The 16,197-nt window shown below is 32.1% G+C and overlaps 3 protein-coding genes and 1 long non-coding RNA gene across 5 annotated transcripts; 3 read left to right on the top strand and 1 right to left on the bottom strand.

Annotated features, from left to right (window-relative positions):
- Positions 1-283: 283 nt before the first annotated feature.
- Positions 284-4,879, bottom strand: LOC149909541 (cytoplasmic 60S subunit biogenesis factor ZNF622). Its single transcript, XM_090119563.1, has 6 exons — positions 4,248-4,879; positions 3,795-3,995; positions 3,507-3,661; positions 2,872-3,012; positions 2,338-2,466; positions 284-1,069 (listed from the first exon to the last, which is right to left on the bottom strand). The coding sequence occupies exons 1-6, from the start codon at positions 4,713-4,715 to the stop codon at positions 958-960; spliced, it is 1,206 nt and encodes a 401-aa protein (XP_089975689.1). The 5' UTR covers positions 4,716-4,879; the 3' UTR covers positions 284-957.
- Positions 4,880-5,102: 223 nt separating this feature from the next.
- On the top strand, positions 5,103-6,112 carry LOC149909540 (uncharacterized). The gene is made up of 2 exons (XR_016458410.1): positions 5,103-5,410; positions 5,727-6,112. It is a non-coding gene; the product is annotated as an uncharacterized LOC149909540 (long non-coding RNA).
- Positions 6,113-6,403: 291 nt separating this feature from the next.
- On the top strand, positions 6,404-8,737 carry LOC149909539 (uncharacterized). Its single transcript, XM_090119562.1, has 4 exons — positions 6,404-6,535; positions 6,645-6,721; positions 6,794-6,970; positions 7,260-8,737. Exons 2-4 carry the CDS (start codon positions 6,672-6,674, stop codon positions 8,647-8,649), a joined length of 1,617 nt encoding a protein of 538 aa, XP_089975688.1. The 5' UTR covers positions 6,404-6,535; positions 6,645-6,671; the 3' UTR covers positions 8,650-8,737.
- A 1,052-nt stretch (positions 8,738-9,789) lies between these two features.
- LOC149909538 (zinc finger CCCH-type with G patch domain-containing protein) lies at positions 9,790-15,380 on the top strand. Of its 2 annotated transcripts, none has more exons than XM_090119561.1 (10): positions 9,790-9,900; positions 10,163-10,372; positions 10,469-10,567; positions 11,115-11,252; positions 11,655-11,749; positions 11,910-12,027; positions 12,604-12,790; positions 13,257-13,414; positions 13,842-14,012; positions 14,768-15,380. In XM_090119561.1, the coding sequence occupies exons 2-10, from the start codon at positions 10,370-10,372 to the stop codon at positions 15,185-15,187; spliced, it is 1,389 nt and encodes a 462-aa protein (XP_089975687.1). In that variant the 5' UTR covers positions 9,790-9,900; positions 10,163-10,369; the 3' UTR covers positions 15,188-15,380. The 2 variants fall into 2 exon arrangements, with proteins under 2 accessions (XP_089975687.1, XP_089975686.1); XM_090119560.1 differs by having other exon boundaries at positions 9,796-10,029.
- The last annotated feature ends 817 nt before the right edge of the window (positions 15,381-16,197 follow it).

Genomic DNA, 16,197 nt, shown 5'->3' with positions numbered 1-16,197 from the left:
AAGTGCAATGTATGGGCGTATTCAGAAAGAAAGCTTGAAACTTATAAGCGCTTATCGGCGCTTGTCATGTAACATGTTCATATATTTTCCTGCGCGGGTTACCAGCACTGACAGGAAAATATATGAACATGACAAGCGCCGATAAGCGCTTATAAGTTTCAAGCTTTCTTTCTGAATACGCCCTATGATACATAAAGACATTTTAAGTTTGAAAAATCAGATGTTTTGCGCGAAGTGACAGTAGTACCCACCTCAACGCTTCGCTTATGAGGCGTGCAATAAACACAACATGTAGATTGTAGACAGCTTAATATCATATTAATAATAATTTGACATATTCTCCGTTTTCTGTCTTTTTCACATTCCAATTATTGGGTAATAATTGGGTCAACCCAAGAGTAAAAGAAACAAAGGTGCCATCGATTTACATTTGTAAATCGATGGCACCTTTGTTTCTTTATAAATAAAATGCAAAATATCTTGCACATGCAAAACTTTTGCATGTGCAAGATATTTTTCCTTAACGATTTGTCTATTGACACCACACAGAGAACATTTAAATATCTTTATTACAGAGGTAACTACTTGAGAGAATAATGCCACTCATAAGCACCAAAAAAAAAGAATAATGAAAATTTATATATTGATCCAATTTAAACTAATAAAAATGAAAAAATAAAACTAATTAAACAAGACATTCACAAGGATGTTTGACTCAGAAGAGAAAACAATGCTCTGCACCATCTACCATTAATTCTGTATTCTTTAAAATTTATTTAGGTCGTAAAAAATAAATGAATAATGTAACATTTGTTAAAACCATTGATTTTTTTTTTGAAGTTATCTGTTTGCTTTAAAAAAAAGTCATAAATCCTTCTCTTTGATAAGGATGACGACTGTGAAATGACGTGTATATATAGTATAGTGATAAACTACAAGGAACTTTTCTAGATTTCTCTAGAAGTTAACTTGAGGTCGGTAATGTTTTTGGAACTTGTTATTCTTCATAGACATCTTCATTTGCCACTTGGCCTGCACCCTCTTCATGAAATGAATGTCACGAGCTTTTCTGTAAAGATAGAACAAACATCATTATAGACTTATTCTAAAGGTATTTAGTATCTACTCTAATCATACTGTTCACACAATACAACAAAAAATCGGTAGATTTTTCAGCATTGTAAGCAGCGGCGGCTCGTCCTCAGGAGCGCTGGTGCAGTGAACTCCCATAAATAATTATAATAAAGTTATACCTGCTCATTATTTAAAATCTATCGTAAAAAACTCCAATACTAATATTTGTATACGTAGTATATTATTATTACTTAGTCTGTGCTAATATCAATAAAATAAGTAACTTTACACATTACAAATAAAATACATACATCATTACATACACTTGTTCATTTCATAAATAACGCGCGAAACGGAGCTTACGGAGCGCTCTCGATTGCGCTCCTATGAAACAACATTCAGTACATTGTCTAAATAAGAAATCCAATAAGAGGGAAAGAGAAATTTCGCCACAGTCCTGCGCGTGAAACAAAAGATTTACTATGGAAAAATAGCCATTTTTGGAGCGCCGCGGCCGCGGCCGCTCTCACGCAACGTTGCCGCATCGCATGCCAGCAGCAATTGCGCGCGACGTTGCCACTCCTATATTATAAACAAACACTATAGATACCTACGCTCGCGAATGCAAATTCGATGATTTACTAATTATTGATAATCATTGAATTCGTTTTGAAATAGCCTGTACTTTGTAATTTTTAGTGTTATAGACATTTAACCGCTAACGCTATTGTATTTTCGTTGTTTTATTTCAAGTGAACACCCATACAATTTTGTCGCGAGCCGCCTCTGATTGTAAGAACTAATATTTGTATGATGAAATTAATACACACTTAATTTTAGTTATAAAAGCGTGACAGAAATGAATGTTGAATGAATAATTATACTATCTTTGTTGACGGCATAATATAAAACTTTCCTTCGGCAAAAATAATAACATTTATAAAAAGCTGATAAAGAAAGTAAACAACACATAATTCATAGGCAGGACAAAACAGAAAAATAAAGATCTAAATAGTTATGTTGTTACATGTACAATATAATTTTATATTGTATTTCAAGCAAACCATGCTAGACTCAAGTATTAAAATTTATTTAAAATATGCTTATTACATTTGTTTTGCTTTCTTTCATGAGTTTAGGATAAATAAACCTATTATGCATATTTCAAGCCTTTTTTCATGATTCTCAATAGATATTATTTCTCAGTTGATAATCCTCAACAGTAAGTTAAAATTAACCATTGACTATAAAGAAAACACATACTTAGCAGCGGCAGCCTGTTCTTTAGGCGCCCATCCCAACGCGCGGTAAACACCCAACAAATGATGCAGTTTTCGTTGTGACTTCTTCACCACAACTTGGCTGGTCTCAGGCAGGTTTTGTTTATAGTACCTAAAATGATAAAAAAATATATTTTGAAAAATTTATATACACACAACCCTTTCTTTTATGTTTATTTCAAAACATTTTCCATGAAAATGGCTAAAAATAATTTAATTTGCTAAAATTTGCATTGAGAAAACAAAATAATCCAGACATAATGGGCCCTCTTCACAATGGGCAGCGTTGGCCCAATAAATGATCGTCGATGTTTGCCGCTATTACGGCGATTATGAAAAAAGATTTACAATGACGGCCAATCATAGACATTAAGGCCCTCTACATGATTGTGATTGCCTCTACTCGCCCAACGCTGCCCATTGTGAAGAGAACCGATAAGCTAGTTTCAAAAATAATACATGGAGCATGGACTGTATGATTAGCAAGAAAAAATCATTTGAAAATAAATACAATTACCTCAACAAGGACCTATGTCCTATAACAACCCCAGAAGGCAACACCAGTTGGAAATTATCACCATCCAGCATGGTTGGATCTGCTGCTGGCTCATCAACTTCCATGTCTTCATCGCCTTCTTCATGATCAGGGTAGGACGCACTGTGGAAATTGTGTGTCAGTTTAGACAGTGAGATTTTATTTCATACTGCATATTGCACACCCCATTACCTTAATTGTATAGTAATTTTCAATCTATATGTACTACTGATTTACCCGATTACAATAAAATTTAACACACCTATAGAGGATAACTTGGATTTACACATAGGATAGGTTTTATCCCGGAAATCCCACGAAAACGCGGGATTCCTTTGAAAACGCGGGCGAAGCCGCGGGCGTAAATCTAGTTTGTAATATTACAAGGTGCAAATTAAGCTGATATAATAATTTATACACAGATTTCTCTCTCTGAATGTTATTAATAAACAATTTAAGTTGTATAATACAATTAAGTGCAACTTTAATAAATATTGTGTAATAATGTGTGTGTTACTTATTCCAATATACAGTATAAATATTATCTTTACAGATTTTATTAAGTCTTTTATATACAACAAAAATAACAAATTTGATATAAATATTGATGTATTTACCTATAGTCATAATAATCAGAATATTCAGCTAAAGCAATGCCCTCATGTAACATTTTACAATGTCCCTTGTCAAGCATGTGCGCCTGAGCGGCCTCCATCGAGTAGAATGTTCTGCCGGCATCATTGCACCATAAGCACATGAATCCTTGAGAAATCTGGAAATTATTCGCAAATTACAATAAATTCTTAAGAATTATGCCAATTGATTGTATTTTGCCAAATGGAAATATATTTTTGAGAGTAAGTAAGTATATTTCATTGGTAAATTCTATAGCATTAACCACTTACTTTTTCTCCAAGATACAAGAGCAGCCCTTTTATGTCAGTGCAATATTCAACATCTGGTATAAAGAAGGAGTGGGTTATTGACATGTGCTTCAGATTTTTGACCATATTTTTACTGTGATGACCACAGAACAAACAGTCACGGGGTTTTATAAGTGAGTCACTGCCTTGGATTCTACATTCTTCCCATTCATCAGAATCAAGCTGTAAAAATTAATAATTATTGGAATTATCACATAAATCTTCTTATATATAAAAATGAATCGCAAAATGTGTTGGTAAGCGCATAACTCGAGAACGGCTGAACCGATTTCGATAATTCTTTTTTTATTATATTCCTTGAAGAACGAGGATGGTTTTTATGTAGAGAAAACGTAAATATGTACCACGGGCGAAGCCGGGGCGGACCGCTAGTAATTTATAGAATTAACTAAAAATAATCTCATTTCACTTCACCTCTTCAATTTCTGAGTCTGTTTCAATGTCATCATCATCAGACCCTACAACATCTTTAACAACAACAAATTTTTCTCGTTGTAAGAGCTTATCAGCTTCAATTTTTTCGAAACTATTTGAATCAGATTGACTCTCTTCTTCCTTCTTTTGAATTGGTTTTTCATTGGGCACATAATTCTGTTCAGCTTGTTTGTGTTTCTTGCTGTTCAAGTGATTATTGTACGCATTTTTCGTATTGAACAATTTTGAGCAACATTTACAATAAACGGATTCGTCGCAATTTTCATTTTGAACTTGTTCCCTATGTTCTTTTGCCCTCAATTCAAACTCATCCAATGTCACTGGGGGAATACCTGCGACTTTTCTCTTCAAATTGTACCTGTGCCAGTCTAGTTTATAATGTTCACGCTGCAAATCTGCAGACTTGAACAGCACCTGGCAAGTGATACACGTGAATGTGTCAGGCATTATAGGTTCCTTAAAAGGTTTTTGCTTACATAAATTATCACAGAAAACTGAACTCTTGATTGTGAAGGCAAATATGTGAAAAGAGTTACAAGAATGGAGGATTGTTAATTTTATTTCAAAAATTTTATTGAACACAGCACCACACTTCTTCGTAATAGTGTGAAATCAGAAATGTCAGTTGTCAGTTGTCACTTGTCAAGTGTGCTGTCATTTTATATAACATTCACAGATTGATAGTTATTGAGACATGAAACCATAATAGAGTATTAAACCAAGATGAAACTGACGAATTAATCGTTCGAATCTCTGTTATGGTGGTATTAAACCTTATATTAAACCATTAACCAAGTTCTATAATTAATTTGCACACATTTATAGTACGACATAAAAGAGATGAAATTAATTATTTTGGAACTAATTCGTTTTTCATTACCTGGCAACCCTGAATTGGCAATGTAGCTGTCAAGTTGAATAAAAATTTGTTGTTTTTTTCGTGAAGTGGAGAATTATTGAGATAAAATTGTTATTTAGAACAAGAAATTTAAATAAAAAAGGAGACATCATGAAAAAGGTTAAACGTAGCGGTGTCCGTGATGTGGTGTATAAAGTTTTTATTCGGTGTTTGTCCGAATTTCAAGCTGGAAATTTATTGACTGATTTGGAAAACGTTTACAAACGTACAGCAGAATATACCGGTGAGATTCCATTTATTTTTGCTCAGTACTACGTAAAATAGAATATTCCATTAGTGACGAGTGTTTAATGTATGTATGTATGGCGATTATTACGTTTTCGCAATTTAATTTGAGGTTATTTGTATGTAAACAAAAACTAGTTTTTATAGTGCGACCAGCACAATTTGAGTCAAGAAGTTATATCCAATCCAACCAGCCTCAAATAAAGTACCTAGTTTAGATTTTACTACATAGTATAGTGATAACTGTTTTCATACAGGTATTAATCAATCAAACCATAAGAAAAATAATCATATTTACTGTATCATATTTACAGATACTGAAGATGCCCCGTACCCTCTTGCCAGTACTTCGAAACAGAGTGATGATCAGTCCTTTGAAGGAGTAGAATATTTAGATTTTGATGAATTATATTAATGTACAAAATTTATCTACAAAAAAAATAAAAATATGTGGTTTTCAAATCGCCTTGTTTTTTTCTACCCGACGGACCCAGAAAGAGGGTAATGTGTTTGAGCTGCATGTATGCTTGTTTGTTTGTATGTTTGATTCTATGTGCGCCTCTGCAGTCTAAACACTTGACCGATTTTTATAAAATAACTAATTCCAAATACATTTAAGTAAAATTTGACCTAGGTAGGTCAATTAAAATACTAATGTATTTTTGTCTTAAATTTACACTATTGCTACAATGAAACAATTATAACGTTTAAATCGCGGTATTTATTTTAGATTATATTATATAGATTTTTGGATTTTTATTCTATAGTATCAAGATCGCTTGCGTCGCAGTATCAGTGTTGCTATATGAGCGACGGTGGCGCCCTCATTTATTTTCATCTCTTTTGTGTCGCACTGTACGGAGTCCATTTTTAGATTTTAGTAACATTTTTTCGTTAATGGTAACAAAATATTTAATTTTTAAATTGTCATGATTTCCCAGGTCATTGACTTCATCATTGACATTTGATATTTGACGGTTAACGGAATTATTTATTATGTGCCGTGTTGCAGGATTATAATATTTCATAAATATTTTGATCAATTTTGAGTGCTCCGTATTTTGTATATGTATACAAATAATTAAATTAGAATCGTTTTAAACTTAGAAATAGAGAAAAAGTGGCAAGTGAAAACTAATAAATAATAGTTAAAAGAACAATTAAGTATCAATAGTTAAAATAACTAAAGAATTGTGAACGCAATATAGAATTCCCATAATTTCTCTTTTTAGAAGTATCTTACCACATTTGTGCATAAAATGTTGGAAACAGATGAAGTTGATGTCGATCTTTTCACACCTGCACCAGGGTATATAAAACTAGATAGCAAACTTTAATTGTTACTCATTCAGCTTTTTTTATATTTTACTTTTTATTTAAGAACTTCGTTGGCTTCGATATTCAATGCGAATCAAATTGAACCGGACAAGGAAAACACTTCTTTAAAGTATGTTCCACAAACACCAGCACAGCCCCTGCAGGAACCACCATCAGATAAACCTAAAAGTGCCTCAGTCACCAACTGCATTTTTGCAACTGCCATTTCAGGATATGAATGGTACTCACGTGAATTTATTTATATGTAACAACTACAATTTTACTTCTAGTTCATGTTTGTATGTTTTGTAGCTTTTTCAGTGATTAATAGAAAATTATTATGCACTTTATTTATTTGATAATATTTTTATGATGATATTTTCATCATAGATTGCCTTATGCACATAACTGCTTTATGGACATAAATTGTGTTTATCATGGTTTCTATTTCTGTTCAATCAGAATATCTTAAATATGTTTTAAAATATACTTTCTAGTAATTATAATATATTATCTCTCTCTTCTTGCAGGACAAATGGAACATATAATCTACATGAGAATTTGGGTTTCGCAATAATTAAATCAGCAACAGATAATACCCATCATTTGTTTATTTATACCTCTGAAAAGCGTACACTTTCCCTTGCAACCATCAATTCTACATTCATTGTCAATGTAAAAAAAGATGTCAGTATATCATATTATGATAATTTTAAAAAGTATTGGCTAATTTGTGCTCCAGCTGCAAAAATAGCAAATATTGTGGAGTGCCTTCAAAATATTAATGTAAATATAAAACATTCCACTGATGAAAATGTAGAGGAAGTTTTAGATGACACAGTGACTTCTAAAAAAAATGTAGGAAGTGATGGAGATTTGTCAAATAGTAAAGATTCTATCTTGAAAAGAATGGCTAACATGGGCCAGTCAGTATTGCCTCAACTAAATAATGTAACAGTTCAATCTACAGATTCAACTGATGAACATGATGATGAAAACAATCTGAACTTTTCTAGACATAAACTCACCAAAAATACAGCAAAGCGATCCACAGAGAAAAATTCACATTCAACAAACAATCATTTGGAATCAAATAAGCCTCACCCTCCTGCAAGGCCATTGATTGAAAATTCTTCCAGTATTTTGCCACTGAAACAAGAACTTGCTCTTATAAAAAATACTGATCTTAAAGGACCTAGTAATGCTCAATATTCAGATTTGAATTCTTATGATATGCACAGTTTCATATCAGAGCAAAGAATAAGCAATACAGAGTTGCGTATCAATGTCAATCGATTGTCTGATAAATTAGAACTATTGACATTGAACAAAGCCTCAGAATTAGAAAAAACGCAATCTACATCAAAGCAACCAATGAATATTGTAGAGAAACTTATAAAAGAATATGAAAGTAAAATTATGATTTATGAAAATTTCATTAAATCTAAAGGATTTGATTGTAGTTTAATATTAGCAAGTCCTAATGAAACAAGTATTCCCAATTCGGAAGATGGTAAAGGAAATGACAATTTACAACTTTTGTGCCAAGAAAAAGACAAGGAAATTGACGATCTTAAAAATAAACTCCAAATCATAACCGAATCACATGCCACTATATCAGAAAATTATAAAACATTTGAAAGTTTCCTATTAAATGAAATAAATGAACTAAAAAAAGATATTACTGACAAAAACGAGCTCATTACCAAAATGGATACTAATATTCAAGTCTTAATGGAAAATCATAATAAAAATGATATGAATAATAAAATAAAGAAATTAATGAACAACACATATCAAACAATTTCTATGAATTTTAATGATGATGAGAATTATGCAGGTGCAACAGTAAAAACCATTGTTGGAACAGTTATTAAAAATTCAACACTGGAATCCTTAAATGATAATAATTGTCATTAGAATACGGTGTATGTACTCAACTCTATTAATATTTGTCATGATTGTTATCTGTATATTAAAGCAATAAAATTGGACTGTAATCTTTAAATAGTATTTTGCATTATACATTATTAATATTAATAATATGCGGGCATGCCCTTATTTATTATGTACCTACAATTATACTCTTTGCCTACAATTAATTTTGTTCACATTTATAGTATTGGTACTGTGTTACCATGTGCTGTGCACCATGCCGCAAAAACCGGTCCGAGTTCTTCGTTCCGACTTGTCTCTTTTTAACTAGGTGACCAAGGCTCAACAAAATAAGAGACGAATTTCTTGATAGATACCATTCCAGTACATATTATATTTATGATACGCTATCTAATTTAATGTATATAAAAATAAACTCAAACATTTATTGTATGTTATTGAACATTAAACATATGGAAACAAATTATAATTTTCATTCATAGCCGAATAATATAAGGATTTCGCGTTTAAGTTAAGTCATAAATTTAAATATTTTCACCGATAGATAATTATTATTAAGATGGTGCAAAGTCAAACAAAATTCATGGTCACCCTAACCACCATTTCTACAAAACTTTAAACGCACAGATTGATTATGTTGCTAAAATGGGAGTCCTCTCCCTCGGAGAGTTTTGATTTCGCCTTCACAGTCTCTGACAACATCAAGGGCAGAAGCTAGTACATAATATTTTAAATACTATAATGTGCTGGTTTCATCACAATACTTTAGCACGGTTTAGGCTTGTTGGAGCTGAAGTGTGCGAGAATAAATTATTTTTCAGTTACTTACAGCACATAATATATGTATATGTATAGTTTATAGAGTATAGGTACTTTAGGCCACCTTTTGGCTGTGCTTTAGGGCACAACTCTAGAGAGCTACGTCTGCTAGGGCAGCTAGTTTAGCTGTAAATTTTTAATAATCAAAACATGTAAATATAATATTGTTTTAAAATTTCTCAGGAAAAAAAATTAATAAAAATATTACGAACTACATAGTACAGATTTATTACCTGGAAACATTTAAAATGTCATTGTGTCCATGATTGTGTCATACACCGTTGTATCGCTGTCGCCTGTCACACAAATCAACCCTTGTCAAATGTAAAATGTCTCAAATCTGAGGTCTCAAACATTTCTTTAATAAAACAATAATTATGAACTGTGTACATCGTGAACTTTTTAGTTTTTATTATCAAACTCATACGAGGTGATAAAGTTAATTTCCAAATTTAGGTTATGTATATGAGAGTTAAAAAAGGAATAAATTTAATTTTGTCGAGCAACTCATGTGTTTGTACTTTGTAGTAACAAATTATAATCATGGATAATTTGGCTGATTCAATTAACCAATACAGAAATCAAGTAAGTGTATTGCAAAACCAATAAATATAATTTTATATTGGTAATAAAATATGAATCTAATTTTTACCAGAATATAAATTTTATATGGTATTAATAATAATAAACCTAATGATATTAAAACTGTATATTTTAGTTACTCATTGTAAAGCAAAGCCTGGAAACAAACAATAATTCAGAGGAGCGTTCTTCTTTATTAGAATTACAGTCAGAATTACAGCAGCTAATTGATTTAACAGAAGAAAGTTTGAATGCTCAACGTCAACAGGAAGCTGAAGAGAATTCTTTACAACCAAAAAATGATGAAAGCCAGAATGAATTGGACAATGAATACGCACTATTTATGGTATTTAAGTTTTAACATAATTAAACTATTAATATATTGAATTTAAAATTATCTGTGAATAATACATTTGTTTTTGTCTCATTATTAATTTAACAGCAAGAAATGGCACAGAGTGGAGCTTATGAAAAAGACAAAAGTCAAGACACAACTGAAAAATCAGCAGAAAACAGCCAAAATGATGATAGTGATATTGAGGTAAATAATGTTAATTATTATTTAGTGTTTAACTTAGTTGCGAAAATAAGTTATACATACTTAAATTTATCAGGCTTATAATATGGCATTATGTGCATTCTCTCTATCTTATCTGATATTCAAATATTCATTTGAAGATTTCCTAACTATTTATTGTACTACCTAGCTGGAATCCACAGCATCATATAAGTGGTATCTAGCCTAAGCAAATTTCATACAGATTCTATCAGCTGTTTTTTGTTTTGCTATCCATACTAATATTATAAATGCAAAAGTAACTCTGTCTGTCTGTTACTTAATCACGCCTTAACTACTGAACAAATTTTTATGAAATTTCGTATAGGGATATTTTGATACCCGAGAAAGGACATAGGCTACTTTTTACCCCGGGACATAGGATAAGTTTTATCCCGGAAATCCCCCGGGAACGGGAACTACGCGGGTTTTTCTTTGACTGTGTGGGCGAAGCCGCGGGTGGAAAGCTAGTTAATTATAAGTTCAAACAATGTTGTAAACCTGTAAGTATTATAAAGATATATAATTTCAGGATGAGTTAGCCACTCTACTTGGTATGAAGTGTGCTGTATACCACACTCACTCATGGGGAGGACAACCAAGTCTACACAACGCAATGGTCAGTGCTGTGTTGCCTCGACAAGATGAAGATCAATTTAGTGACTTACAAGTATGTTGATTTTATCATTTTATCCAAAAAGTACATTTTTAAAAATAATAAATATAATCACAAGGTGATTTTTCTGCTAAATTTTTATCATGGAAAAAATTGGAAATTGAATATAATCCTTGGTCACGGCATTACGTGTGAACGGGTGGACCAATTTCGTTAATTCTTTTTTTATAATATTCCTTGAAGCATGAGGATGGTTCTAATGAAAAAAAAACAGAAACATGTACCATGGGCGAAGCCGGGGCGGACCGCTAGTGGAAAATAAAATGGAAATTACAAAACTTTCATAAATGTTGGTTTCATGACATTTTCAGCACATCATATGTACTACCAAAAATTCACATATATTTTCATACTGTTAAGGCTTAATTTTATTTAATACAAGACAAATATTTCTAGGTACGAGTTTTATTTACACACCCCACTCATACAGAGATGTTGCCATGTCCATATTATTTAAGTGGTGAATGCAAATTTGACGATGAAAAATGTAGGTGAGTTTAGTGTAAATATCAACTAATGTAATTATTAATTTACAATATTTTGTATTAATAAACATAATAAATCTCATAGTATTTCTTATATTAAAGATTAACATTTTTATTGCAATTATTTGTAGTTGTACCTAATTTAAACATGATTATTATATTTCAGATACTCCCATGGTGCCGTAGCACCATTGTCTGAGTTAAAAGAAGCTATAGAACCCAAATATGACACACTCAAAGCAGGGAGTAGAATATTATTGAAGCTTAAAGCACCTGACGATGAGGTATGTAAAGAACAAATGTAATGCTTTTTGTAGATACAATAAGTAAATACAAACAGTTAATACTGTACTGTAATAGCACAGACTAATAATAATATACTACGGTAATAGTAATGCTGTTATGTTATGTACATAGTTATAAATAACAGTTTGGAAATTTTTGATGGGCCCAAGAGGGAAAGTACTTTAAATACTGAAGTTAGTTAATTTTGCTGAAAGGAAACAATCCTTAATTTTTAAAAAGAAATAGAACTGCATTCAAAGATTTTTGAAATATTTCTTGCTTCGACCGGGAATCGAACAACCACACCACAACTAAAAATAAAAATTAAAATTTTTGTTATTTTATTCATAAAATCGACTCTGACAATGTTAAAGATAATAATAAATTCCTAATTTCTCTAAAAAAATATTTGCTCTTAGAAATAGAACATTTTTATTGCATAGCCTATTATAGCCTTCCTTGATAAATGGGCTATCTAACTTTTATAAATTACTTATAAACTCAGCATATAAACTAAGCAGTATTTCAGTTATGATATTATTTTATTTTAAAGACATGTTATTTTTATATTTCAGGATATGAGTGTAGCAAAGAAGTCCACAGAAAAATATCACTTATGGCATAGAGCTGTAGTGACCAGTGTCGATCTAGAGAATAGATTGTGTGTCGCAAAGTTAGAGCAAGGAGCGAAAACAGGAGATAAGAGAAAGGCAGCGGTTGAAGAATATCATGTGCACTTTGAAGAGCTGTTTCCTTTAAACAGTCAGTATTTGCTTCTTAATCCAATATTATTTAACAAGATGCTATATTTTATGGAAAATATTTTCCGTTAATTAATTTTTATACTTTTCACCTAAATGGTGAAAAGTAACCTTCCCTTCACTACAACAAAATTTCAGATCGAAAATCAGTTAAATTTTTTCAGTGGTTCTCAGGTATTAGGGAAACAAATTGAACAACATTAGAAATTGTAATATAATTAAACTAGCATACCACCCGCGGCTTCGCCCGCTTTGTCTAAAACCTAATAAATTATATACTAAAACCTTCCTCTTGAATCACTCTATCTATTAAAAAAAACCGCATCAAAATCCGTTGCGTAGTTTTAAAGATTTAAGCATACAAAGGGACATAGGGAAATAGGGACAGAGAAAGCGACTTTGTTTTATACTATGTAGTGATGATAAATAGATAATGGTATTAAATAAAGAACCTCACATTGTTTTAGACGATGATGACGATAGTAGTGACTCAGATGATAGTATAAGTGATACAGAGTACCCAGAGATGAAAATTGCTCGACCAGAAACAGAACAAGCGTTGATTCTTGATAAGAGTCTACAGAATAACGCTCCCGCAATGGGAGAGTGGGAGAAACACACTCGAGTGAGTATGTATTATTTTTATTGATTAATTGTTAATTAGTCATAAGAATAGGCTTAAATATCTCTCAATTTTACTTGCATAAAATTATTGATATGGATTAAAAACGTAGATTAAATATATTATAGTCAACCCTTTTTTTTAATATAAAAAGTAACATTTGCCGAGTAATACATAAAATTAAAATAACTAGATGTAAACATGAAGTTATTGATTTGATTAAAATGTTAAAATACTTTTCTTTACATTGTGCAATATACATAATTTTAATGGTAAAATTTCTTCAACTTTTCTAAATTATTTGGTAACCATTGTAAATCATGAAATACAAAATGTGTAATGCAGCATAACTAAGTTCGCCTCAAATCTCAACAAACAAACTCTAAAAAGGCATCAATCAACACAATGCAATATAATCTCTATATTCTAGGGCATAGGGTCGAAGCTAATGTTAGCAATGGGGTACGTGCCGGGCGCGGGGCTGGGCGCGGGCGGCGCGGGGCGCGTGCAGCCGGTTGAGGCGCGCGTGCTGCCGCGCGGCTCCAGCCTCGACCACTGCCTCGCGCTCACTGAGCGGGCTGGTACACAGGACCCGCTGAAGGTAACTACTAATTACTATAACGCGAATCATGTAAAAAGAACGCTGGATGAAAGTGATGGGGTGTGTTTTGGCATGTATCGAGTTTAGCACGAAAGTTATTTACTGCTTATTTTATTTTTGAAGTAGGCTCTCGAGTCGTGGCTTCGCAACTACCTTTTTGTTATTCTTATACCACCTCATAACACCAAATAGACCAATAAATCGCCAATGCGCAGCTTAACCGTCAGCGTTCTTTTTACTTGACACGACCTGTAACTAGTAATTACTACTGCGGTTTATTAATCCATCAGGCCCTGGAATCACAGACACAATAGAAAATCTATTGTGTCGCGGTCGGATCTGGCCGTTCGGGGCTCAATGGGTTAATAAGTTATCGTACATAGAAGGTATCCGGTAAAAATTTACGCTGAGTGTGAGAGTGAGTGACGCGCAGCACACTTACTGTGTGATGGGATGAAACCTGCTGCGCAATGGTTGTCAAAGAAATTTGAGGCCGTAGTTGAAAAGAACATTATTGTCATTGATCCTTTTTATTATTTGCTTGATTTTTTTTAGTATTTATGCACAAAAGTCGAAACTTTTTAATTTAAAGTGTGATAGTCAAGTAAAAGCATGCATTTTCAAAAACCACTTGGCCACCTAATTTTCTTTCCATTCAATTCGACTAGTAAAAATCTAACAAAGTACTGTAGTAAGTTGTAATTAATCTGAATAGTTATTTTTGTTTGAAAGTGAAATTATTTATTTTGTTTCAGGTTGAACAGAGGCTAAAAAGGTTACAAAAGAAGGAAGAAGAAAGAAATAAGCGAGCCTACGAGAGAGAAAAAGAAAGAGAACGCCGTAATGTTTTTAACTTCCTCAACAAAACCTTAGGCGACGGTGCTGAAAAATCCGAGCCAACCACAACTACTTCCATAGACATTAAACAGTCTTCTAGTAAAGATTTAAATATAGAACAATTTAAAATAGAAGAAGATAGCAGAAAAATAGAGAATGAAATTATTAAATTAAGGAATACACTCTGCAAATATCCTGCGGGAACAAACGGTAACCGCAATATCAGTAATCAAATAGCAGAAAAGAACAAAGAGCTGGCAACATTAAAACAAAAAGGACAACAGATAACAAGGGAACAAAAACTCAGAAAAGATAAACAAAAGTTGACCATGTTCTGATTTTCTAGGTGATGAGTTTGATATTTCATATCGCACTAATCTTACGACCTACTGATTTAAATTATAAATTTCGCTATTTAACGTTCATAACGTTGCGTAAATCAAAAATTTTGAGAAGCGTTGTATAAATCACGTAATAGGAGACAAATAGAATCTGAAGTTTAGTAACAAAGCTTAAAATTAGCGTGCTAAAGTGTTATAGTACGAGATCCGGCTGCAGGATCAGTGCGTTCATCGGTTTTTTGCTGAAAACCGAATTTTTATGTATATTTATAATTAGGAGAATATATATCGACTAGGTTGCCAGTCAAAATTTGGCCGCAAGCATGTTTAATGAAAATTTTTCTAATCGATTTTTGGGAAAAAAATTCGTTCACTTGTTTTTTGAATAAAATGTAGTCTACATCACGTTAAATGATATAAAAATTCTAAAAAATCACGGTTGCCGCTTTTCACCTGGCCGCAACATCTTGGCAGCCTGGTGCAAACAGGTATGATTTCGATTTATTTTTACGTTCATAACGCACATTTATGAATCATATATCAAATTAAAGCTAATTTTTTTCTATTTATTTATTATATATTAAATTCGGTTTTCAGCAAAAAACGATGAACGCACTAATCCTATATTTATAATTTTTATAAGCCAGCAACCCTTATTTGCGGCCGGATTTAATTAGGCAACCATATATGATAATAAATAGAAAAAAATTAGCTTTAATTTGATATATGATTCATAAATGTGCGTTATGAACGTAAAAATGAATCGAAATCATACCTATTTGCACCAGGCTGCCAAGATGTTGCGGCCAGGTGAAAAGCGGCAACCGTGATTTTTTAGAATTTTTATATCATTTGACGTGATGTAGACTACATTTTATTCAAAAAACAAGTGAACGAATTTTTTTCCCAAAAATCGATAAGAAAAATTTTAATTAAACATGCTTGCGGCCAAATTTTGACTGGCAACCTAGTCGATATATATTCTCCTAATTATAATTAATATACAT

This window comes from Colias eurytheme, chromosome 3 (genome assembly GCF_061535395.1).
Source record: "Colias eurytheme isolate Ceu_HAF_F1 chromosome 3, ilColEury1 Martin Lab GWU primary, whole genome shotgun sequence".
Classification (NCBI taxonomy): Eukaryota; Metazoa; Arthropoda; class Insecta; order Lepidoptera; family Pieridae; genus Colias; species Colias eurytheme.
This window is presented reverse-complemented; position numbering and strand designations above follow the sequence as displayed.

Bases quoted from the DNA above. Each gene is read 5' to 3' on its own strand.
- LOC149909538 (XM_090119560.1), top strand. From the start codon at position 9,988: ATGGATAATTTGGCTGATTCAATTAACCAATACAGAAATCAA. The intron at 10,568-11,114 runs GTAAATAATGTT...ATATAATTTCAG, and splicing joins ATGATGATAGTGATATTGAG to GATGAGTTAGCCACTCTACT. The intron at 11,750-11,909 runs GTGAGTTTAGTG...ATTATATTTCAG, and splicing joins TTTGACGATGAAAAATGTAG to ATACTCCCATGGTGCCGTAG.
- LOC149909539 (XM_090119562.1), top strand. From the start codon at position 6,672: ATGTTGGAAACAGATGAAGTTGATGTCGATCTTTTCACACCTGCACCA. The intron at 6,722-6,793 runs GTATATAAAACT...TTTTTATTTAAG, and splicing joins CTTTTCACACCTGCACCAGG to AACTTCGTTGGCTTCGATAT. The intron at 6,971-7,259 runs GTACTCACGTGA...CTCTTCTTGCAG, and splicing joins GCCATTTCAGGATATGAATG to GACAAATGGAACATATAATC.
- LOC149909541 (XM_090119563.1), bottom strand. From the start codon at position 4,715: ATGCCTGACACATTCACGTGTATCACTTGCCAGGTGCTGTTCAAGTCT. The intron at 2,467-2,871 runs GTAATTGTATTT...TTATCATTTTAG, and splicing joins GGACATAGGTCCTTGTTGAG to GTACTATAAACAAAACCTGC. The intron at 1,070-2,337 runs GTATGTGTTTTC...CTATCTTTACAG, and splicing joins GAACAGGCTGCCGCTGCTAA to AAAAGCTCGTGACATTCATT.